General features: G+C 60.9%; 1 protein-coding gene across 1 annotated transcript in view; it reads left to right on the top strand.

Annotated features, from left to right (window-relative positions):
* SCUBE1 (signal peptide, CUB domain and EGF like domain containing 1) overlaps nt 1–24839 on the top strand; it is a 123374-nt gene that overhangs the window by 64743 nt on the left and 33792 nt on the right. Inside the window, exons 5-8 of the mRNA XM_052640176.1 lie at nt 6193–6318; nt 10412–10528; nt 13215–13304; nt 23865–23981. Coding sequence (XP_052496136.1) covers nt 6193–6318; nt 10412–10528; nt 13215–13304; nt 23865–23981 — 450 coding nt within the window. The remainder of the gene's footprint in view (nt 1–6192; nt 6319–10411; nt 10529–13214; nt 13305–23864; nt 23982–24839) is intronic.

The following is a 24839-nucleotide window of genomic DNA, read 5'->3' as shown; positions in this document are numbered from 1 at the left end:
ATCCCCGTCCCCACAGCAGCCGCGATCCCTTCAGGCTCCTCCGTCGCGTTCAGGGTGATTACGGTAGCACCCCCCCACCTGCCTCCAGCTGCACCCCAACCCCGCAGACGGCCCCCGCGCAGCCTCCAGAGACCTTTCTAGCACAGAACGCATCTCCCCCCGAAGAAGAGGCCCTCAAGTCCTCACCTGCCCCCAGCCAGCCTCACTGGCCCCGAGAGGGGGCCTGCACGCTGAGCGAGCACTGGGAAGCGGGTCTCCCAAGTGGCCGCTGGTCACAGGTGAAAACCAAGGCTCAGAACGGTGAAGCGACTGCCCAAGATCCCGCAGCAAAGGTCAGAGTCTGAGCACGGGCCTCGGCGAGCTGGCCACGCAGCTGCTGCGTCCTCACAGCTCCCGCCCCATCCCGGGCACCGAGGAGACACACGGTCCGAGCTTGCAGGACGTAATTGGATTTGGAGGGGTTGGATCAAATTAGATTCGACCTGGCGAGCAGCCTGACTGGCACCAGGCTCCCGAGGGCCGGGGTTTCTGGGAACAGCGCTGAAACCCTATCGCACTTCCCCGTGAGGAGAGGAGACGAAGGGGGCTCTCCGCTGGACTCCACACTGTGTGGTATCAAGATGGGGAGCAGGGCCGAGGCCACGGGTGCCCCTGGTTCCGGCCAGCTCTCCTGTCTAGCTCCCAGGAGCAGGCACGGTGCAAAGCAGGGGGCCGCAGCAGGACAGTCAGCCAGGTCCGTCAGTCCCGCAGGCTCGGAGAAGCCTGCTCTGTGCCTGGTTTGGGCTCAGCCCTTTGCTCTGAAGGAGCCTGCAGGCTGGCACCCACGGAGATGGCTTGCCTGGCAGGGACGAGCCTGGCTGCCTCAGGGGATGGGGCCACAGCTGGGTGAGGGGCCTGAGGCCTCTTCCAGTGTGGCGCCCAGGACCCCTCTCCTGGGGCAGAAGCGCAGGTGGTGGAGCACGCGCCCTGTTCCCTGCCCTGCCCTGCGCTGCCCGAGTCCCTCAGCCCCCCTGACCCCATCTGTAAGATGAGGGACTGAAGTGGGCCACCCTGGGGTCTCAGCCCATAATCCAGAGCTTCCCAGGGCGTCCTGTTAAGTGAGGGGCAGGGGTCCTAATCCCACGAGAGCCTGCAGGACTTCTCAGAGCCTTTAACCTGCGTCGTGAGTTCCCTGCCTCAGGCACCCTGAGGTGCTGCGTCTCACAGAAACACAACAGAGCGTGCCGCAATGGCGCTTTCCAAATTCCCTGAGCCCCTTGCCTCGTCCCCCAAGTAAGCCAGCGGGTTTACGCGGCTCGAAGGTAAGAAAGCCTTCACTTCTCTGTCCTCTCTCTCCACCGGGTCTCTCTCCTTTCCTCCCCGCCCCTCACTTTCTCACCTGCTCTTTCTCTGCTTTCTTTGAGTTGCTGCTTGCTGACCCCTGACTCTGGTCCAGGCCCTGTGCTGGTAGTTAGGATACAGAGAAGAGTAAAGCTCAGGTCTGCCCTCAAACCACCCACAGTCGGGGAGAGCAGCTGCGCAGCTACTCGCATTTAATACGGGGAGAGTGCAGCGGGAGCCACGGCTAAGCGCTTTGCTTTTTAGGAACCTGCTCTGGGCCACACACATCTCACAGTTTTCTCAGTCTTCTCGTTTGAGCCTTACGGCCACCCTCGGAGGTAAAGATGCTGACAACTCATTTCTCAGCTAAAGAAAGGGAAGAAGGCCTCGGACCAGGGGCCCAGGTACGAGCAGGCGGGTCCTGGGCCCAGCCCCTCGTGCACGAGGCTCAGTCTTTCTCAGCATGTCTTAATGGTGTGAGCACCAGGCCGGACCGTCGTCCTGGCCTGGGGGCTGGCCCTTCCATCTGGTACCTTGGCATTTGCTCCCCAGTGGCAACCCACTCCAGTGTTCTTGACTGGAGAATCCCAGGGACAGGGGAGCCAGGTGGGCTGCCGTCTATGGGGTTGCACAGAGTCGGACACGACTGAAGCGACTTAGCAGCAGCAAGGTGTCCTAAGCACTTGCCATGTGCAGCCAGGATGCTGGGCATGGGACACAGCAGGGAGACAGCCTCACGGAGCTTGCTGGCTGGTGGGTAGGCCAGCCCTGGGCAGACACGCACCAGAGGAAGTGCAGAGCCTGACTGCCTCCCACCCCTCAGCGCTGTGCCCACTGAAGGACAGGACAAAGCCAGGGGATGCACTGCACCCAGAGCGAGGGCGTCGGGCAGCAGACAAGGGGAGCCACTTAGCTTGGGCCTGGGGAGGGCAGAGCCCAGACCTTAGCTCTCCCCTTGCTCAGGAGGCGGTCAGAGTTGACCTTGGTCAGCTGAGAGCCTGGGACCCTTCCGGGAGCAGCTGCCCAGGGCATGGCCTCCCTGCTTCCTCCTGTCCGGTGGGGAGACTGGCGGTGGCCGTTGAGGGAGAGTGAGAACTCAGAGGACAAGCGGGTGAGGGTTGGGACCCCCGCAGTCACAGAGCATCAGTGCTGAGGAGCCTCCCGCTGTCCGGAGAGGCTGGAGGGGGGCCTTGGCTTCAGGCTTCAGCCAGAGGGATGAGCCTTCGGGCGGACTTGATGGTTCTGCAGGAGAGATGAGGCTCCAGCCTCATGCTCCGCGGAGGCTGGGAGAAGGGCAGAGAGGAGCACGGGGTTCTGTGCTTTGTCGAGGGGCTGCCCAGAGAGCTTCCCAGAGTCTGAACCTGCCTTCAGTTTTCATAGGCTCTTAATTCTTAGGACAGTTAACAGTGACAGGTAGATTGAAGGCGGGAGGAGAAGAGGATGACAGAGGATGAGAGGGTTGGATGGCATCACCAACTCAATGGACTTGAGTTAGAGCAAGCTCCAGGAGTTGGTGATGGACAGGGAGGCCTGGCATGCTGCAGTCCGTGGGGTCGCAAGGAGTCAGACACAACTGAGCGACTGAATTGAACTGAACTGAACGGTTTATTAGACCAGCTCTGTGCCGGCTTCCCGGTTCTGTTCACCCCAGAAAACGTGTGCCGCCTGCCAGCCATCTGGGTCCCACACAGCTCGCACAGTGAACCCCACAGCAGAGAGCCATGGATGGGAGCCCAGCGGCCTGGGTTTCAGACCTGCCGTGTGACCTGGGACATCCCTCCTGCCTCGAGGCCTCTCGCTTCCCATTTGTAACCATTTGTAAGATGGATGGCCCGGAGCCATCCAGCCCTGACCGTCTGTGGTTCTGCCGGCTGTGAAGCTGACCTTCTAGTGGCCTGTGGAAGCCGGTGCTGCCCCAGGGTGGAGGGGAACGTCACACAGTTCCCGCGTCCCACTGAGTCACCAGCCCAGAGGAAGCCCCACTCCTGGCCCCTAGCTAGGCAGTTGTAACCCTCTGTGGAGTGGTTGCTAGGGTCATTTTTAAACGTGATGGGGATCGTCTGACAACCACCATCTCAAGGAGAAGGGACCTTGGGAAGCTCTCGGGCTGAGCAGACTCCAGCCGCACGTGAGCCTGGCTGTGGGTGGCTGCTACTCCCAGCTGTTCTCTCCCCATCAGCCTGTTTCCCAGGATGGGGGATGCTTGGGTGGGGGAGGCCCAGCCTCTGCCCCAGACCCTCGTGGAGGAGGGGCGAGGCTATCCCATTTCCCCTCCCTTCCCTGTGGGGACAGTCAGCACCAGGCCCAGCCAACCGAGACGCTAGCGGAGGCAAGAGGACAAATGCCTGGAGAACTAGGCGGCAGGGCTCCAGGCCCAGCTGTGCCCCCAGGAGTTCAAACAGTGTGGTTGAGAATCAGAACCCACCCCTCCTGTCTCCTCTGCAAAGACTTCTCCTCTCAGCCAGCCCTCCCCTTGTTTGGGGAAATAGTTTTTAACAAACGATATGTTAGGACCTCCCGGGTGGCTCAGAGGTAAAGAATCCGCCTTCAATGAAGGATATGCCAGAGACTTGCCTGTTCGACCCCTGGGTCGGGAGGATCCTCTGGAGGAGGGCATGACAACCCACTCCAGTGTTCTTGCTTGGAGAATCCTATGGACAGAGAAGCCTTGCAGGCTACAGCCCATGGGGTCACAAAGAGTTGGACACGGCTGGAGCAACTGAGCACACACACACATGTACTAAATGTTAATGTGTAATAAATTTTCATTTTCAATAGTAAATATAAATTTCCCCATTTAATCTCTAGTAAATATTTATAGCCGTAATATATTAAACACATAAACCCAAGCTCTTCGGGCTCCAGTTTGACAATTTGATTTGCCTAAGTGAGAAAAATCGTGGCGAAGGAATAACAAGAGTAATAAAACCAGATGAAACCAGAGGTCAGCAAAACACATGCTTCGTTCATTTTGATTTGTCTTGTTTTGTTTTATTCAGCTTCAGACTTTTTTTCGGTCTTGATTGTAGCTGCCAGGCTGTTTGTGTTTTGAAATATCTGTCACTGCCCAGTGGCCCCGCGCCCGTGCTGACGGTGGACGAGGTCACGATCGAGCTAGTGCTCAGCTGGAACGGGAGACCCGTGAGTCACCTGGGGGAGGAGTCTCCAGGCGGTATGGGCAGACGGCAGCTCTCGTTTCATCTACATTTAGCCTCTTGATGGACTTGTGACCTCTGCCCTCTCACTTGACCCCTGACCTCATAAATTCTGGAAACTCCTCACAAATCACCAGAAAGATAAACATCAACTGGGGTCAACTGAAGGGGGTTCCAAGCCGCTCCAGGCAGACCGGGAGGGGAGATCAGGTCTTCTGGGGTGGAGAGAATGTCCCAGTAACCATGGGTGACTCCAGCGAGGGACCAAACGGGCCACCTCGGGGAACCCTCCTTCTCCCTGACAACTCCAGGGTCCTCAGTGCATTTTGGTGAAATTCTGGGCACGCACATCACTGGGCAGCGTGTAGAGGCCAGAACTCTGGGGCGAATGGTCTGTAGTCCCTGGCCTCAAAGCCCGTGGGCAGCCCAGCTCTGCACTCAGCGAGGCCTTGGAGGGCAGGGGCTGGTGGAGACTGGGGTTTATAACCCAGGGCCCCGGTCGGGTCCTTGTGGTGCCTCTCTCGGTGGAGACTGGAAGCCTGGGAGGGGAGGAGACGGGGAACCCAGCTGGCCTTGGGAGGGACGGGGCTTCTGAGTCAGCTGGAGGGGCCTGCTGGGCAGGGCCAACATGAACGAGTCTCCAGATAAAAAAGCCTGCTGCAGCTAGAGCATGGGGGTGCCAGGGCAGGAATTGAGGAGACCTCCCCTCCCTGCCCACCCCCCACCCCGCCCCCCGCAGCAGTCTCCCTTTTCTGAGTTTCCCAGCCAGCAGGGGAGTCCCTGGCTAATTGCCTTTTGAAGTTGAAGCCGCAGAGGAAAAGGTGCCTGGGATTTGCAAAAAATTAAGATGGATTTAAAAAGGAGCATCTGCCAACCAGCAGGAATCTCCGGCTGAGATTAGGAACACCATGGTGTGTGTGGCCTGACCTGGAATAAACTCAGAGGGCCCGAGGCATGCAGGGCTCAGCTCTGGGGCTGGGCGTTCTGTGGGTCCAGGGGAGTGTGCTGCAGTGACCAGGTACACGTGGAGACCCCCTCTGGCAGCTGGGTGTTGTAGAGTAGTGGTTAGTTCAGGGCCCAACCGTGGTGCTGGTGAGGACAACCCTCGGTTGCCCTGAAGCCCAGGGGGCCAGCACAGCAGCGTTGACTTGTGCGGGAATGCAGCGAGGGGCTGAGCGGGCTGCCAGCACCTCTGGGTGCAACAGCTGAAGGCCAGCCAGGGCCTGCCAGCCCCCCGACCTGTCTGCACTCCTCTCTGGGCCCAGGCGGACATGAAAGTCTCCACTTGCCTCAAGGGGGCTGGGACATGCCTGTACAAACTGAAAAGTGCTGTGCACCACTGCCGTCCTTTTAAATCCACCCCCACCTGCGTTAGTGGGCAAACCATCCACAGCCCTGGCCTGGAAAGTGCTCTGTACAGCCCAGGCCCTGTAATCTGACCCGGGTCAGGAACACCTCCTCTGTGGGTCCGAAGAGCTCATTCACATCCCTTAGATGAGGCCTGGTGCCTCCCGACCTGGGTACAGTCTCCTTGGCTTCTCCCTAAGGGGTCTCCATCTGGGTGGCTAGGTGCGCCCCTGTGTGTGCGTGCCGTGCGTGTGTTAATGGCTGCCCAAGAACATGACATTTGATGTGACATTTCCCTGGTGGTTTCCTTTAAGCCTGAAATTTTCTCCCTCCCTGGTCCCCAACCCCTCTCCCGTCTGTCTCTTCCCAGAGGGTATGAACTGCATGAACAAAGACCATGGCTGTGCCCACATCTGCCGGGAGACGCCCAAAGGTGGGGTGGCCTGCGACTGCAGGCCCGGCTTTGACCTTGCCCAAAACCAGAAGGACTGCACACGTAGGTAGATGGAGGCACACGGGTCCGACATCCGCACGCGTCCCCTGCCATGGCTTGGGGCGGGGTGGGAGGGCGCTGCCCAGTCTGCTGGACGTTGCTCCAAGAATGTGCTCAGTCCCCCGGGGTGGAGAGAAGGGCGGGGCCCCAAGGGGCCTGGGAGGCAGGAGAGACGGGAGCCGTGAACCCCAGACTCAGGGTTTCCCTTGCGCAATACCACTGACACAGCCCCAGGCCTGAGCTGGACCTTACACAGCGCCCTGTGGGGTCGCCATGTGATGCTCGCTGTAACCCCTTTCTTCCCCACCCTCTGTCCCACGGGCCCTGAGCTCAAACTCTCCAGCCGGAATGGAGGGGCTGTGCGTTCTCAGTGGGCCAGGGCAGCCCTTGGTAACAGAATGCTATAAAGACGGCGAGGAGCTTGGTTGGTGGGGGCTGTCCTGGCTCAGGCTGTGCTAAGCTTATGCCAGGATCAAAGACCAGAGCTCATCTGCTAGCTTTGCAAGGCCCACTGTCCATGAAGAGACCCTGGGAAATAGGGACTAAATAAAGTCCCTTGTCAGAGGTGCCACTTCCAGACCAGCTTGGAGGTCAGCCTGCAGGACTCGAGTGTAGCCAGGCCTCTTAATGTGACCGCCCAGCTCCCGAGCAAATGAAGTAGGACGGTGGGCAGACTCACCTAGCACTCCAAGCCCCGGCCACAGGGCAGCCTCCCGGCATCGCCCGGGGAGCGGCGGGCACAGCCTCTGCTCTCTCGGCAGCCAGGGTGCCCGGCCTGACGGGACGTTTGCCTCGATTCCGAGAAAGAGCGGAGGGAGGCCAGTGTGAGCGCCACCCATCTCGGCCGGAGACAGGCCTGCTTTCTGCTGTAGGAAAGTGGTGTGGAGGAGCCTGGCTCCAGCTCCCTGAGAGTGTGCCCAGCCTGGCCCCTGAACCGGGAGACTGAGGCCGGCAGCCCTCCTAAAGGAAGCGGCCTTTCCTCCCATCCTTCATTCTGTGGGGAAGGCAGCGGGCCCTCGCCAGCCTGTCATCCTTAGCCATCGGCCTCTCGCGTCTGCCTTCCGCTCCCCTCAGTCACCGAGAACTTGGGGGACCCACAGGTATCACAGTCCGTCAGGAGCTTGTGCTCCTGCCCCCACTCATGATTCGTTGACTCCCCAGAGTGAAGCCACTTCCTTCTGCCCAGGTTTGGTCCCGGGTGTGGAGCAGGCTTCCTCTCCTAACCAGTCCTGCAGGATCACGGGGATCAGCACACACGCTGTCCCCCAGGGGGCACCGATCAGGGACCCTGTGGGCAGGGCAATGCCCGCCTGCAGCCCTGGGGCTCCGGCCAGGCCCTCCTGTCCTCTGCACTGGATGAGCCCCTGCAGCTGCAGAGAAGCCTCCTGCCGCCAGGCAACCTGCAGAGTAGAAAAGGCCTAACTCTAGCTTCCCGGGCCTCCCCACAGGTACTCTGAGCTCCCTCGGGACAAAGGCCAAAGACCAGTGTATGTGGCATGGGCAGGCCCGTACGACAGGCCTGGCCATGAGGGAAGCACACTCCTTTGGTCAGCAAGACTGGCTGAAGCCCGCCCTGGCCAAGCCCTGAGCTCAGTGCCGGGGAGAGAGCTGTGGGCCACAGGAAGCGGCTGGGACCAACTGCCTGGCCACCTAGTCCTCTGGTTCTGTATGGGGCGAGTGTTACAAGGGGATGGTTTACTCAGAGAACATCTCCTGAGCGGCGAACCTGATCTGGGAGGTGGAGGTCAGGGACAAGGAGGCTCCGTGCACGGCTGAGAAGAGCTCAGCTTGAGCCCTGAACTTCAGCTGAAGCAAGTGGCAGCCTTGCCCACTCTGCTCGACGCCCGGGTGCTGCCCAGGTGTGGGGAGAGCCTGGTCCCCTCCCAGAGCCAAGGAGTGGGTGACCGCCCTGCAGCCCTCCTTCAGAGGGACTGCACCCTGGCCGTCCACCCAGCCAGCTGTGGTGTCTTCTGTGGAGTTAATGTGGCAGGATTAGCGTAAAGTCAGCTCTGAGACGTCCCGCTCACCCTTGAGGTCATCTGAGGCCCAGGAAATTCTAGATCTCGAGTTGGGCCGGGGGCTGAGACCTGGCCTAGCCTGCCCAAACTTTCCTCCCTCCAGAGCCAGCAGAGGTGTTCTCCATCCTCCTCTGGCATGCCCAGCGCTCAGGGCTCCAGTGTTTACTTCCACGAACCAGCTGGCTGCTCTCTGGGTGCGCACAGCTCGGCCTGTGTGGCCTGTGAGTCACATAGGCCTACCATGCAGAGGGAGCGAGAGAAAGAGGCCCCAGAGCGGCCTCAGACAGGCCTGCATCCTCTGCAGGGTCACTGGCAGGGTGCAGGCCATCTCCGGGAACCCAGAGCTCAGAAGAACTGTCTCCTCGCCGGCCCACCCCTGCCCACCCTGACAGGGCTTGCCTCAGTCTGGAAAGGCACGCAACGTCCAGCCCAAGGTGGGGCTCTGCCCTCATCCGAGATCCGTATTAAGCAGCAGCCCCTGGGGCCTTGGCTTCCCCCAGGCTCCTCTGCTGCAGAGAGACGAGAGGCCCTGAGTCCAGGCTGCTGGCATCGGGGAATGCCGGGAGGAGAGATGCTCCCAGGCAGCGGGACCAGAGGGCTTGGGGACAAAGCCCCAGCTGTTTCCCGAAGCAATCTGCGTGTCCTTACAGTGTCACCCCAGAAGTTGGGTGCCTCCCTTGGAGGGTCGTGAAGTTCCCTGTGAAAGAGGCAGCCCACCAGGGCCTCGGGTCACTAGGGTCAGTGTCCGGGACGCTGAGCAAGACTTATTCTCCTTGCGTCGTCCTCACCCAGCAGGGAGACTGGCCGTGTCCAGTTTGTCAGGGCCGGCATCTCTCAGGCTAGAAGCCCCAGGGCCTCTGTGCTGCTCTCTGGCAGAGGCAGCCGCGAACTCAGTCCTGAAACGCTGGAGTCCTTCACGGGGAGCTGCCAGCTTCTAGCCCCAGCCCTGCTGCTGGGTTCACCTGATAGAACATCGTTCAGGCTCTGCCCATTGGGAATTTTCTGCCCCTCTGACCATGGTTGCTCTGAAATTTATTTCTGCATACTTGACCATCATTAAAGTTTTCAAATAAATTCAAAGTGTAGGTCCAATGCTGGACAAATGGTTAAGGTCCCCAGGAAGACACCGTGTCCTCGAGGCCCCAGAGGACCATTTGCTTACAGATGGCGGGCACCCTGCCATCTTCAACGTTAAATCAGGGGCAGCAAGACGCCCTCCCGTGGAGATCCTGGGTCTCCTTGAGCCACATCCCTCACCCTAGAAGGAGAGAACAGTCAAGTTTTCTCTACAGCAAATGAACTGCTCATTTTTCCTACTTCAGACTGGCCCGCCCCCTTTTCAGCACCCCAGGTACTGATGCTCTGAAACATTTTAAGATTCTGGGCTGAAGGGCACCAGCTCCCGCAGGCCACAGACACTGCACGCTATGTGACATGTTAAAGGTCCTTTTCGAAACTGCATCTGAGATGACCTTAACGCACATATGTTCTGTCTGTTCAGACATTTCCTTGGGAGGATTAGGGCTCAGGATGGATAGAGATTGAGGGGGCTGCTGGGACTTGGTGAGAAGAGGCAACTGTGGGGACATCCTTCCACATGCCCTGAGGCACAGGCGAGGAAAGAGAGGTCTTCGAGAGCTGAAGAAATGAGCGCCCCTCACAGGGGCCCGCCACCCCCCACCCCCAGCTGCTTCATGTCCAGCCCGTGTTAACAGACATTTGGCCCATCCAGACCGGCTGTCTTAAAGTGCCCTTTGCAACCTAGAAAGGATAAAATCGTCCAGCTTCATCCCTTTCTTTCAACGAGCGCCGTCTGAGTGCATCCGCTGTGCGCCCTGTCCGAAGTCCAGATGACCCAGAGTCCGTTCTCTGTCCCTCCCCAGGGCCCCTCTGGGAGTGAGCGGTTCCGTCCACCCGCCCAGAGGGGCTGATGTCCAGGGAAGTTTGTGCCTCCCACTCATCATCCCGCGCCCTCACGCCCCTCCCCAACCCCTCGAAAGAAACGGCCAACAGCAATAAACTGATCGTTTTTGTTGTTCTGTTTATACACACGTACGTGCACTCGGGGGCCTCACTAGTAACCTGTAACTATGGAAACGGAGGCTGCCAGCACAGCTGTGAGGACACGGACACGGGCCCCACGTGCGGCTGCCACCAGAAGTACGCCCTCCACTCAGACGGCCGGACGTGCATCGGTGAGTAGGCACCCCCGCCAAGCGCTCACACCCTGTGCCGCCCGGCCCCCCGCGGGGTGCTCCCCCACCCACCCACCCACCCACCCACCGTGCGGCCCGACAGTGGCCACACCTCTCGACGCCCTGGTTTCCAAGGAGGAAGCTCCGGAAACAAGACAAGGAACACCCCCTAGGGCCCGTGGGGCTGGCTTCGGGCATCCCCAGGGGGCAACTTTCTGCAGACACTCAGCAGGGTCATCCAGCCCCCAGGACCAGGTGCCTCTGCTCTGTGTTGCTGCCGGTTTTCTGAGGGTCCTCTTCCTCAGTGTGGGGGGCGGGGTGGCCCCAGGCAGGTGGCTGGCGGGGAAGAGGAAGTGTGTGTGCGCCTTGGAGGGCAGCTTCTGTTCCAGAAGCACAGGGGTGTCCTCCCCTACCAGGAGACACGCCAGAGACTCCTTCCCCTCGTAACAGCCCCCACCTACCCCGGCGTGGTGCAAGCCTGCCTCCACAGCGTCTGGAAAACCAAGAGGTTTTCTCAGAACCTGCTTTCAGTCTTGTCTGTCTGGAACACCTGGGGAGAGGGCCGGTGTGAATCCTCGGGTTTGGGTGACTTTCAGCTGCTCTCTGCTCCTGAGCTACGGGGCCTCTCACCAGGCCTGGTCCTCCCCACCCACTCACCCACCCACCACCCCCAAAGTCCATTCTTCTCGGGCGCCCCCTCCCAACACCCCGCCTGTTAACAGGAGGATCAGTTTCACTCTGTCACCCTCTTTCCTCCTGGTCCTTATCTCCAAGGGGAAGCTTGAGTATTTGTGATCATCTCGAGTTATAATCGCCAGTAAGTTCTTTCCTCACTCAAAAAGAACAGTCAATTTTTTTTTCTTTTAAACTGAGAAAAAGAGGAAATTCAAAGTTGGTGCCCAGAGTTCATCCTCTTCTTTCTCTTCAACGTTGGCAAACTTAGGAAACCTGCTACAAGTCAGTTTCTGTATTCATTAAAAAAAAAAAAAAAGTCCCTTTTTTATTATCAGCTCAAAAGGTATTTCTTGAGGGGTTTTCAAGTAACAGGAAAGGGTTGGCAAGCCAGCAAGGCCATGAAGCCCGGGGTTTGCTGTTGCAGCCTGTAGTGCCCTGTGACCGCTCCCTGAACCCTGGGGAGTTGGGCGGAGGGGCATCGGAGGTCCCCAGCTCCGGCTCTCGACCCAGGTGCTGCTGCCCGCGTGGTTCTCCCTTCCTCTGTGTGGTCTCCTCTCAGACAGCCGTTTTTGGTTTCATCTTAATCTCGTTCCTCCTGCTTTTCTGGTGATGGTCCCTGATTGCCTGTCTTGTCTGATAACTGACCTTCATGAATTATTTTCAGAGCCAAAAGCCAAATCAAACCAAAACAAGCAAAACAAAACAAACAAACAAACAAAAAAACTCAAAGCCAAACCCGATCTCAGACCAGTGTCTCTATTGCAGCCTGATCCCATCTAGAACCTCCCCTCCCGCCTCTCTCCCTGTCTCCACTGTGCCCCGGGGCTCTCCTGGGCTGCCGGCCCCCCTTCCTGTCTTGTCTGCTGGGGTCTCCCGCAGCGGCTGCGCCTGCAACGGAGCCACCTCTGCCAGCCCCGGACCAGCGCAGACCGCTGCCGGCCAGACACTCCCCAGCCTCGTCTAACACCTTGTCTTCGTCCACCTGGCTCATCCCTCTTATCTTTATTTATCTATTTTTTAATCTTTTAATGTCTGCTGCATGTGTAAGTCCCTGCGTGGATCTCCTCTCTGCTGTGACTCCCCCACCCTCCCCTGCCCCGCCCCTCTCCTGAAAAGGCCTTTTCCAGGCCCAGCTCCGGGGCCCTGGCTCCCTGGCCCAGAGAACTTTTCACTTGCCTTTGCTCCTTGCTTCTGGGGAGCCCCCACCCCTCCGAGGGGAGGAGGTGTCCCCCCACATCTCCCACCGAGCACAGACGTGCAAGCCCTCTGAAACCTCGCGAGCCTCTCCCCAGGAAGCATCTGGCAGCTCCAGGCACCCGGCCGTCTCCCTCTGCACACTCCTAAATGGCCACCCCCCCACCCCCACCTTGCAGCCCCTTGTTGAGCACTCCACTGTCTCGCTCCAGTCCTCCATTGACAAGCAGGCAACCAGCGCTGCCCAAACAGACCTCCGGTTTCTCTGTGTCTGTGCGGTTGGGCCACTGTCAAGTGTGTCCGTGTGTCTGTCCCCCTGTGCGTCTCGTTCTCAGTCTTGCATGAATGTTTGACCCATGTTCACGCCTCTGATGAGACGGGGTGTCTGCCACCCAGGCGCGTCCATCACCGGACCTCACGGCGCTTTCCCCTTATCCTGCCCCTAGTCCTGAGCCTGCGCCTCCAGCCCGAGCCGGGCGTCTGTGCCTGCCTGCGTCCTCGCGCGCTCGGGCGGTCGCTGTCCGCCTCGCCGGCCCTCCGCACGTGGGGCCTGTCCGCTCTGAGCCCAGCCGCCTCCTGTGTGCGTGTCGCTTGCAGATGGGCCCTGAGGCCCATCCTGTCCTGCTGTGGTCACCCCTCCTCTGCCCGCACCCCGGCCCTGCCCCAAGCCCGCCGCCTGGAGGTTCCTGGGGTTAGCCCCTCGGCGAGGGTGCCGCGCCGCCCTCATGCTGCGTTGCTTGTGTGTGCCACGCCGAGAGGCGGGAAGTGGGCTCTCATTAACCACCGGCTCCGTGTTTGTCCCTTACTTGTGTTTTAGAAAAGGATGAGGCTGCAATTGAGCGCTCTCAGTTCAATGCCACGTCAGTAGCTGATGTGGACAAGCGGGTGAAACGGCGGCTCCTCATGGGTAACACTTTTCTTCCACTTCCTTTGTTGTGCTTGCACCTTTGTGCGTGTGCGTGTGCGTGTGTGGGGGGTGTGCCAGCCTGTGGGGCGTCTGTGTGTGTGCTCGTGCGTCAGGCCGTGAGTGTTGTACTGGCGCGTGGACTGTGAGTGTGCGTGTGTGGGAGCTGTCTGTGCGGTGTGCCCATGTGTGTGTGGTCGTACGTGCCACGTGTGAGCATGGGGGGCTCTGCTCCAGATGTGAACTCACTTTTCCCTTTTTAAAGTTTTTACCCTTCATCGAACACGTGTATTTCTCTGTGTGTTTGTTGCAAAGAACCCAGAGCCAGTGTCTAGGGGCCCCTGCGTGTAAGGAGACGTGTGCTATGAACCCCTCTCCTCGCAGGAACGCCCGTGTTTGCGGTTAGGATCGCAGCATCGGCAAAGCAGCAGGAGCAGAGGGGTGTGAGTGTAGAACAGGGGCTCAGACAGCTCGGACAAGGGCTCCTTATCCATCTCCCCACCGGGAGGAGCCACGTCCGGGGGGAGAAGCCATGTCCAGGGGGAGAAGCCACATCTAGGTCCAAGGCGGCAGGCTCTGGAGGGCATCCAGTCCACCCTGCTGGCTTTGCAGTTGGGAAACCTGGTGCCCAGAGAGGGGAGGACCAGTTAGGGTCACCTAGAACCCCCTTCTGGCCCCAAGGCTCCCCAGACCCGTGAATGACCATAGCCCAAGCCCCCTGGGCTGGCAGTCTCAGCCCACTTTTCCCTGTTCCCCTTGGGCCCCCACTTGCCTTGGGGAGGGGGGTCTTTGTGAGGTCAGCTGCACTCCAAGCAATGCCCCCCCTGCCCCATGCATCCAGACTGTAAGGAGTCTTGCCCAGAAATACCTGGGGCTGCTCAGGGCAGCTGATGCCGGGCAGGGGAAGAAAAAGGAGAAAATAACCGGTCTTCAGCTGAGCTCAGCCTGCAGACCAAAAGAGCCATCTGTCTCCTCGTTCATTCATCCCTCTGGCCCATCGGTGCCCCGCTCCTGGGGCTGCTGGCCTCCGAGTGGCACTAGGAACACAGCTGTCGGGTCGCCTGGGCTGGCCAAGACCTCCTTGTGGCGCTCCGGTTAGGCCACAGCAGCCCTGGGAACGGCAGAGTCAGGCGGTGCACTGCCCAGTCTCAGGAGGAAGCTGAGGCTCAGGCTAGAAGCCTGCTCTCTGCAGGTTCTCTGTGCGGGGCTGTCTCGTTGACCTGGGCCGTCTGGGTGGCCTGGGATGAGCTGGAAGGGGTGGGCTTAGAGGCTCCAGCAGCCAGGGCTGTCCACTCCCACCTGTGCGAAGCAGGAAGTCAGCACTATGGAAATGATGAGGTGATTGGTGCTCAGAAAAGAGGAGGTGGCAGGAACCTGCGAGCTGCTGGTGCTCAGAGGCCCAAGAGGGCCCTGGCCCCGAGGCCTCACTTGCAGGATGGGGGACACTGCTACCCGAGGCCAGAGCGCCCAGGAGCTGGGCTTCCAGGTGCCAGGCCCCCCTTCCCAGCAGGAGGATGGTGGCAGAAGAAGGCTGAGCTGAGTCAGCATCAGGCAAGTGGATGGAGAAAAGACCCCCGTCCATGCTCTTGTCTGGTGAGAGTTGGTAGAGAGAGCGGCCCAGAGCCCGGTTCCGGGGTGGGGCTGGGAGGTGAGGAGGAGGGAGCCCTGAGTACACAGGCACCCAGGCCTGGGGCACAGGTCAGGGGACCCCTCGCCAGGCACAGGGGGTGGGCGTGGGGCAAGATGCGTGCTGATTGGCTGCCCCTGCACACCCCCTGGTGGTAGAAGCTCCCCACCCCCACGGCCTTAGAACCTGTCCAGCCCCCCAGACAGGAGACCATCCCCCACCCCGCCCCTCTGCCACAGGGGGATAAGGGCCCACAGCCAAGGCTGAACACCCAGAACTAGGTAATTATCCTCAGAAGCGCCCTGGAAAGGCACCATCTCGAGCACATCCTTCCTCCAGAGCTCACGGTTCTTTCCACGGGTCCCCTCAGAGAGCAGCCTGGGGTGGTACAGACCGAGGAGCCTGTCGGACTGCAAGCCCACCTCGTAGAGCCCACTGGGGCCTGGCTGCTCCCAGGCTGGGTGAATAGAGGAAAGGAATGGCCTAAAGTGAGGGCAGTGACTGTCCCCACCCTGCCCTGAAGGTCCTAGCACACCTGGGGCGCAGGGTGCAGAGCCCGGCCCCAGCGTGGGGTGTGGAGCCTGCAGCCGGTGGTCCCACTCGAGCCCTGTTTTAGGTCCTGGTGCGGGAAGGCGTGTGGAGGAGACAGGGGAGAAGGAGCCGGCTCTCTTGTTCAAGAGCCGATGAGACTCGGAGGAGTTCCATGGCAAGGGCAGACCCTCGGCCGCTCTTGACGGCTGCACTGATCAGCATGGCCCCACAGGAGGGCAGAGACAAGGGGCTGTCGTGAGAGAAGACGGGGCCGGAATGCCCCCGCGTGGTCTGCTGTGAGCAGGTCCCACTGCAGCCGTGGTACCCAGCTCCCTCAGAGCCGGGCACGTGTGCTGCGGTCTCCTGGTGGCCTGGCTGGTGTCTTCCGGCCCTGAGGTGTGATTATTGCCTGTGCGGCCGGAGTTTGTTTTTAGGGTGGGTCAGACAAGACTGGGAGAGGGGGCTCCCTTGCCCCTCCAGAAGCGAGTGGGCTGAGGGCTGCTCCTGGCAGCCCCGAGGGGCTCCGTGGCGCAGCCCCAGCCTCGCCACCCTCAGTGGTGACCACACGTCAGCAGTAGGCCCAGGGTGAAGCCCCTTCCGTGTCTCAGAGAGGGTAAGTGCCCACCTCCTCACTGCAAGCGGCCCGCCCTGATTCGCCTTCCCCAGGTGGAGAGGGACCATTCAAGTTTTGTACGCGAATGTAGGCTCTTTGACTCAGAGTTATTTCAGACATAGCTGTGCCCAGACTGCAGAGGCCCCAAGTCCCCCAGTCGCCTGCGAGCTGTTGGACTAATAGTCTCACCTCTGAACGCCGAGAGCTGAGAATAGCAGGACAGAAGCAAAACCTGAGAGGACACAAAACGTCTGAGCTGAAACCCCGGCCCTTTCCCCCATTTCAGCCTCTCGGTTCCTCTCTGGGAGCCTGCTGCTCCTTGCTTCCCCAGGGGCTGGCGTTTTGGGGCACAGGGTTCCCGAGTTTTGAAACATGAACCCACGAGCTGACCGAGATCCAGCAGCACCTCTCTCTCGTCCCAGGACTGGCTGCGGTCCTCAGGGGCTCCCCGGAAGGTCAGTGGGCTTGGGCCACTCAGAGCCACGTGGCTCTGCTCCACCCTTGGGGCCTCACGCATCCCCAACAGTTGCTTTTGGCGGCTACCCTCAGTCCCTGAGCCCAGGCTAAGCACAGGCAGAGTTAGGTTGAAAGAGGCCTCAAGGATGTAACCAATTTTAGGTTCCCATTAAAATCCAGCAAAATGGATTTGAGGGCTGGAGGGATCAATTTCTGTTATCTGGCCGACTAACTTGTAAGAAATGTCTGAGTCCCAGCTCAGTTTACCACAGGCCGCTGGGACCCTGCTTACCGCTAGACTCATGGGACCCTGGGAGTCACACTTGTCAGCTCCAGGGCTTGAGTCAGCGCCTTTCCCACAAGTGTGCCTGGAGCAGACTCTGGGTTTGTTTCCGTTGCTGCTGTTCAGAAGTTGCCACAGTCTAAGTGGCTTCAGGGAACACCAAAGCATTGTCTCCCGTGGGTTAGCAAGGGCCGCTTTCCCTCTGGACGTTCCAGGAACGGATCCATGTCCTTGCCTTTTCTGGCCTCCAGAGGCCACCCGTGTTCCTTCGTGGGGGCCACTTCCTCCGTCTGCAGAGCCCGCAGCCCCGCACCCCTCTGAGCCTGCTTGCATCTCCACGCCTCTCTCTCTAGCCTCCCGCTTCCACCTCTAAGGACCCTTGTGACCACACTGGGGCCCGCCCAGATAAGCCGGAGCAACTTCTCATCTCAAGCTCCTAATTCAATCACACCTGCAAAGTCTTTCTGCCATGTGGGGTTATGGGGGACTAAGATACGGCCCTTTTAGGGGCTGCGGTTCTACTGACCAGGGATGGTCCGAACTGGGGCTGGGCAGACCCTTCCAGCTCATTGGTCAGCTGGGACCTCCACTGACACAGAGCCTACTGCTGCGCTATCCCTGGATTTACCCAGGGACCCCCAGTCTCCCCGCACAGTGCAGGGGCTGGAAGTGTGGGAGCCACGGATGGGGGCCCAAGCCCTGCCCCCACACCCCCTTCAGGGGGGCTTCCGGTGGCCCCTGCAGTCTCCCCAGCGGTGAGCACCCCCGGCCCCCTACCAGGGTGGTCGGCACACTTCAGCCCACGCCGTCTGCTTCCTGGTCAGCCCCCGGAAGTCCCCCAACAGCCCTGCGAGGCAGCTGTCCCCACTCTGCAGATGAAGTCAAGCCCTGGGTGGGGAGGAGACCCAGCCCGGGCCACGTGTGGGCCAACAGGCCCGTGGACTCTCCCGGGTCCAGGGCCCTCAGTCGGGAGCAGAGCAGGCCGGAGGCTTGAGATAAAGCTCAGGTGTGTAGGCCTGGCAGCCAGCTGGGTGGACTCGCCCCTCCTGAAGGCACATTTACAGCTTGCCCTCTGAAGGACCCCTGTCCTTTCACTAATCTGCGCCCCAGACCCCCCTGCCCCCACCGAATCCCAGATCCACACATTCTCTCACCTCCATGTGCCCCTCGGGCCCTGCACACGCAGCCTGTCCCAGGCTCCCTGTATCCGCGGGCCGTGCCGCCTGCCACTCTGCACCCAGGGCCATCCGGTGCGCTCTATCGGGCAGAGGCTTGTCCAGACCTCACTGGACCTTCCCCGCCACCCCTGTCCCCACAGCTTGCCCCTCTTCCACCAGCACCTGTTTTGTCACAAGTCTGGGAGGGAGCCCCTGACGGGGCACAGGTCTGATAGCCTTTGGGAACACCACTGTTCAGGGCTTTGATCAGAGCTGGAGCCCTGGGGAAGCTAGTTGGCTCAGAGCAGGGATGAAGGCTTCCTGGAGGAGGTGCCCAGGGAGGAGCAGGACCTCACTGCCCACTCTTTCATGCAGGCAGGTGTCTGGCCCGGAGAGAGAGATCGGGACCCGGAGCCTGGATGAGCCTGGCTGTGGGAAGGGGCTCAGGTAGACCCGAGGTGAGGGGGGTGGGTGACACAAGGCAGGTCCCCAGGTCAGGCTCAGCAGGGAGCGGGGTGCAGCTGGAGGGAGATGGAGGGTGGGACCTGAGGGCCAGGCAGCCACCCTCCTCCAGCCAGGGCTGAGCCCTGGGCCCTGAACCTGTGTTCACCCCTGTCCCTGAGCTGATGCCCAGTGCAGCCAGCTGCTGGTCAGCGGGGGTCCCAGACGAGGCTCTGAACTCCTGCCCTCAGCTTAGTCACACGCACGTCCACAGTCTCACTCACATACTCATGCGTACACACACACCAGGGCTAGTGGAAGGAGGTGGGACGTGACGACTTAGCTACATTGAGAGGTCAAACAAGAGGGATAAGCAGGGTGCCCAACAGGGCTGGTCAGAAGAGGCAGCAAGGGCGCTGCTGGCCCCAGGCAGGGAAACTGAGGCTGGGGCCAGCCCACAGCTCCCCCGCGAGCCGGGCAGAACCAGAGGGCCTGGCGCCTGGGCCCCTGGCACTCTGGGGACCAAGTCTGGCTGGAGGGGCAGCAGGGCTCCAAGGGACGGTCACCAACCTGTGACCTTCCTGGGGCTGCTTCCACTCGCCAAGCCCCCCACACCTTCTGTACGGCGGGTATATGGCCCTGAGCCCTCCCTCCTGAGGGTGGGCCTCGAGTGAGAGGCTGCATGCAGGGCCCCCGTGCCTGAGGCAGGAACCACAGGCTGGGGAGGGGCTTGCTGCCACGGCAAGCCCTGCCGCCCACTTTAGCACAAAACTTCAATGTCCTTCTGGGCCTTTCGAGACCCTGCAAACCAGACGAAGGCACCTCCCCAGGTCTGCCCACCCCACTCCTGGCCAGCCCTCCCCTGCCCTCAGTGCCCCCGCACGGGCTGCCACAGACCACAGGGTGCCATCCTTGAGTCCAGGAGGTTCTGCCCTCTGATCCCTGGTGAGAAACCCCCACCCTCCGGGCAGGCCCGTGGGAAGGGAATTCCCCCTGGAATCACAAACCCACCTGGTGCCTCCGGGGAGACAGTCCTACTGACAGAAACCTCCCCTACGGCGAGCCGCCCCATGTGAGCCTGCAGTCCTGGCCTCCACCATCACTTGCTTCCTAGCTGCCCTGACCCCTCTTCCCCAAAGACTCCCACACTCGGCCGTCACCATCACACCAGCCTATGCCCCAGGGCCCAGCTCCCCGCAGAGGCCCGGGCACTCTGGGGTGGCTGCACCCAGCACCCTGGCCTGGGGGGGCCCCGTGAGGAAGGTCAGCCTCACTGTGGCACTTGGCAAGGGACCCCAGTGCTCACGACGGGCTGCAGGGTGACCGGGGGGTCGGGGGGCCGGCACACAGAGTGACCGGGCAGCAAGGGAGACCAGCAGCCATGTCAGGGCCTTGCCCAGGAGCTTGGCTTTTACCCCAAAGTGTTTGGAGCCATAGAGGGCTCAGGAATCAACTGAGGGAGAGCGTTCGGGGGCAGGGAGTCCACGGCGGGCTCCAGGGGACCCCGGGGGCAGAAAGGCAGGTGGGCCAGCCCCAACAGGCTGGACACATCTCAGTGGGGCCTTTGGGCTGCTCCCGCCACCGGGATGAGGCCTTCAAGGTGCAGTGCAGACCCGGGGCTGACAGCGTCTCTGTAGATCAACGGGCCAAACCTAGCTCACCTGCTCAGAGCCTCTCCGGGTGTCAAGGGACTTGCCTGAGCCCACAGGACCAGCGTCAGGAGTGGTGTTTTCTGCCCCCATATAGCTTCTGTTTCAGCCACTACACTGTGGCTGAGACCGTCCTTCAGGCTGGACTTGGCCCCAGACCTAGGGTGGTGCACGCAGGCAGTGCCAACTCGAGGGGCCATACCGCCGTCCATTCGCATCAAACCCTGCCCGGGCTGAGTGGCAGGTCCAGCCGAGCGACCGCCTTGGCTGCCCGGTGTCTGCCCCCCTCTGTGTCCTGGGCTTGTCACAGGGCTTGGCTTGAAGCAGGGCTCCCTAGGGAAAGACTAAACACTGCCCTTTTAACCCATCTGGGTTTTCTTGCCTGCTGGAGAGGGTTGTTCACCCCCAAGTCCCTTCCCACTTCAGTCCCCGACCCCAGGCTCAGCCTCCCCCTGGCCCAGTGGCCAACCCAACTCTGTGGGGTGAGTTTTCCCCACTCTCTCGGCGAGGAGGCCAGGCACTGGGGCCACCAGCTGTGCTGTGTGACCCGGGCCCCCCGCCACCGGGCCCTGCCCTCAGAAGGGCCCACGGTTGGCTGAGTGCTCGGCTGTCTTGAAATTCTTAACGATTTTTGATCAAGGGCCTTTCATTTTTATTTCGCCTGGGTCCCACAAATCATGTGCCTAATCCTGCCTAGAAAAGGTATCCAACTTTTCTGAGCCTCGGTTCCTCCACGTGCAAAAGGCGCCCCCTCTCCTGGGGCTCTGCGAGGCCGTGGAGGTTGGAGGACGAGACGGCACGATGCTAGCTGCATGGGGCGGTGCCCCGGGATGGGCCCTTCCAGGTGGAGAGGAGAGGCTTTTAGAAGGACCCAGTGGCTGTCTTGGAGAGGCAAGTGCAGGGAGAGAGCAGAGGGCTCAAGGGTCCAACAGGAAGTCTCGAGACTCTGGGACGGCGCTCTGGGGTTTGGGGTTTGGCTTTGCTCCCTGCACCTACCCTCCAGCCTCCCTTGGCAGTGTGCGCTCCTGGGTGAGATGTGACCACAGGGCAGGCGCCCTCAGATCCCAGCTCCTTCTGGCCCCTGGGAGCCAGTGGGAGGTGGGTGAAAGCCGGAGGAGATGGCCTGTGCTGCTGACCCAGAGCCGCTCCCTGGGCCAGAGAGCCTGCTGCCGCCGTTTGCCCTTTGCAGCTGGGTTGACCCTGTAGCCACGGGGGAAGACAAGGCTGTCTGGTTTCTGCATCTGAGGCAGCGGTGGCCTGGCAGCAGGCTGAGTTGCCCCTGGTCTTGGGGCGTAGAGGGGTGAGGCTGTCTTTTGAGGCGCTTGGAGACAGGGGGCCTGAGGGTGACCCAGGCCAGGAGCCCCCTCGGAGCACCCAGTAGCCTCTGCTTGGAAACCCCCCGGGATGATCTCAGTCCCACCCAGGCCAGCCTGTCAGTCCCCGGCCCCCACCGTCTCACCCAAAGGACTGGCTGTGCCTTGCTGGCATCTTGTCTGTATGTCTCCCGCTCAACAGTGTACATGAACCTCAGGACACTGGGTGGGCACGGCGGAAATGGGGCAGGGGCAGGTCCCTGCGTGACAGGCTGATGGCTGGCCTCTCGCTTCACTCACCGCTCCCCGCCCGGCACTGGGCCCAGCAGAGAAGGCCCGGAGTGAAAGCCGGCTCTTAGCGTTACCATGTGAGCCCCAAGGCACTGGCTGCCGCGAGTGGGGCGGTGGTCTGGAGGAGAGGGACCACTGAGGGTTCTGTTTCTCGGGGTCACAGCCCGCAGTGCCCACGGCGCGTCCCACCTCCACCACCGTGGAGCAGCCCAGGCGTCCTCCCGCTGACACCGCGTGAGGCCTCCCAGCTGCGCCCCCTCCCTGCTCCCCGTGCTCCCCCTGCCTCTCCCGGGCCTGGGTCTTGGCCACCTGCGCCCGGAAAACAGGCTCTCCGTGCTCTCTCCAGAGAGGGGTTCTGAGGGCAAGAAAGGCTCTGGGGGGTGGGGGTACCTGGGCTCTGGGTTGGAGAGCAGGAAGCGGGATTTTCCCTCTGTAACCTCAGGAGAGGAAACTAACATTTGTTAAGCGGCTACCGCAGGCTGGGCCCCGGGCTGGGTGCTGTTGAGGGTGGGGTTTCTTTGACCCCCACCTAGCCCTGGGGACAGAAGGCTCCCGTCCCCTGCCAGGCGTGGGTGCTGGGATGGAGCCCCAAGGTCTGGACTACCTGGGTCACTCAGAGAATGACGGAGTCAGAGGCGCCCCCTGGCCGCCCCACATCCACTGGCCCCAGGAGGCAGGTGGGTGGGGAGACGGGAGGGCCCAGGCAGGTGTACGCGGTGCAGAGCTCCGCCCCTGCTAACGTTGAGGTCAGCCTGTGTGAGCAAAGCAGGGTGAGGGGTGAGGGCCTCCTTTCTGCATCTGGGCCTCGGGAGGCTCCTTGTGTAGACAGCCTGTGAGCTGGCCTTGAACCGTGAGCAGACAGGAGGCCTCCAAGGCAGCGGGGAGCACACTCCACAGCAAGGAGGAGGACGGTCGCACCCAGCCAGCTGGGGGCCGGGCTGTGTGGAGACACTGCCGAAAGGCTGGGGAGGGTCAGAGCCAGGAGACCGGCCTTTCAGTAGCCATCACAGCTCGTTCTCTCATGGTGTAGACTTTAGCCTCAAGGAGCAGGTCTAGTGGCCCCCAGCAGGGCGCAGCCCCTGAGTTCAGGGTGTTCAGGATGAGCCCCACTGTCGCTGCCCCGCAGAATCACATGCACACAGGGAGAAAGCTGGGTTTCCTCCTCTCCCTGCTCCGCCCACCCCTAAAAGGTGAAGTTCACAGGAAAGGCATTAGCAACAGGGACGACTCTACTCAGTCATCCCCAAGCTCCTCCTGGAGAGAGCTGACGGCCACTTGCAGGAATGCAGACAGCACGGAAGGACAGACAGAGTAAACTGGTTGGGAGAAGCTCCCCCCCGAGGGGAGCCACAGTAGGCAGGCAGGGGATTTCCGGTTATACGAGCGGACACCCTCAGCACCTCATTTCCTAGCCACACAGAGGAGAGGGACACCCACTCAGGCACAGGTCCCACAGGACCAAAGGGCCCCAGCTGCCCAGGAAGAAACCCAGACTTCAACTAGACCCCTCCGTGTGCCCCAGTGACCCGGGCGTGCCAGCCCCTTCCCTGGGCCTGGGGAGGCTCACTCTCACCGCGCAACGAGCTCAGTGACCTCCGTGATGCCCCCAGCCACTCCAGCCCCTTTGAATTTGCAAAAGAAAAAAGAAAAACAAAAATCACTAGACTAGCTTCAAGTGGACAAAAACCAGACACCTCTGGCTTATCGCTCAGTGAGAACAGATGTGGGGCTGAGAGCCTCATCAAGGTGATGGATGGTGTGTAGACCCTGGGAACCTCCCCTCACATCTCCATGGCCAGGGCCCAAACCACTCCACGACTGAGATGAGCTTGGGAACCCCAGTAACCGCCAGTCTGGATTTGGAGTCTGAATCCAGGCAAGGCAAAGGTTTTTAGGAGTCTGTCCCTGGGCGGTTAACTCCCAGCCAGACCCATCGCAGCACCGGCCCCTGCTAGTGGTGTTGACCCTGTGGGCTCAGCCTCCTGCAGTTTGCAAAGCTTGCCCACCTGCCGTCATCTCAGGCGGGGGTGGTGTCTTTCTCCCATTTGACGGACGGGTAGCCTGAGGTTCAGAGAGGCCCCCACGGCTAGAATTCAAACTCAGGTCTCCGGTCTCAGGAGACCTCCCCACCCACAGGTGGGGAAAGGCAGGGGGCTTCTGTCCCAGGAGACTGAGACCCTGTCTTCCTGTCTCCCTCCTCAGAGACATGTGCAGTGAACAATGGAGGCTGCGACCGGACGTGTAAGGACACAGCCACCGGTGTGCGCTGCAGCTGCCCGGTGGGGTTCACGCTGCAGCCGGATGGGAAGACGTGCAAAGGTGAGTGCGGGCCGGCCCCCTCGCTGGCCCAGGGCGGGACAGGCAGTGCAGGTACCTTCGGCTGCAGCGGTGAAGGTCAGAGAGGCTGAGAAGAGGGAGTCGGGCCCAGCGCTCCGCCATGGGGCTTAGGGGCTCCTGGTTCCACTGAATATCAACAGGCTTAAGTGGGGCTCTGATGTCAAAGAACGTGGCTGCACCCCGGTTGAACAAGCGGGGTGCCTTTACTTGGGGCTTCCTGGGCCGGCAGAATTTCCTTGTGGCCTCCTGCGAGCCAAGCGGCCACTCACCTTAGCTGGGCGAGTCTTGCAGACCTGGGGGGAGGCGGGCCACAGGGCTCAGACCAAGACAGGACGGTCTTCTTGTCGATGCTAGACAAAAAAAGGACACTGTGCACCCCCCTCCCCGGAGGAGGGAAGGTCGGGGGCGGGGGTCTCAACTGAAGGACTAAGGATGAAAAAAAATCAGAAACAGGGGTTGGGGGATCAGGAATGGGCTGGTCTGCTGGCTGCCGGAAGCCAGAGAAGAGTGAGCTTTCTCTGACTCACCCCGCCAGGAAGTGGGCAGGCCTGGAGGCCAGCGTGGAAGGGGAGAGGAACTTGAACATCCAAAACCCTAGTGGGTGAAAACATTGACAGCAGAGGCTTAGGGTGACTTAAGGAGTCCGAGATGGGCTTTTTTGAGGCCTGTAAAAATAGACGGGGTATGACTTCTCCCCAGCCACTTTGCCGGGAAGAACCTAGTGATTATTGACAGAAATAACAGTTCTTGCACCTATTTGTTTGAAAATAAAGCCCTTCTGTAGCCCCCGCTTAGCCCACTTAGAGTGAGATGTGTTCCCAGTGGGCGGGTGGGCAGGCC

The sequence above is a fragment of the Budorcas taxicolor genome, chromosome 5, assembly GCF_023091745.1.
Source record: "Budorcas taxicolor isolate Tak-1 chromosome 5, Takin1.1, whole genome shotgun sequence".
NCBI classification, from domain to species: Eukaryota; Metazoa; Chordata; class Mammalia; order Artiodactyla; family Bovidae; genus Budorcas; species Budorcas taxicolor.
Note: the sequence above shows the minus strand (reverse complement) of the source record. Positions and strands in the feature narration are given on the sequence as shown.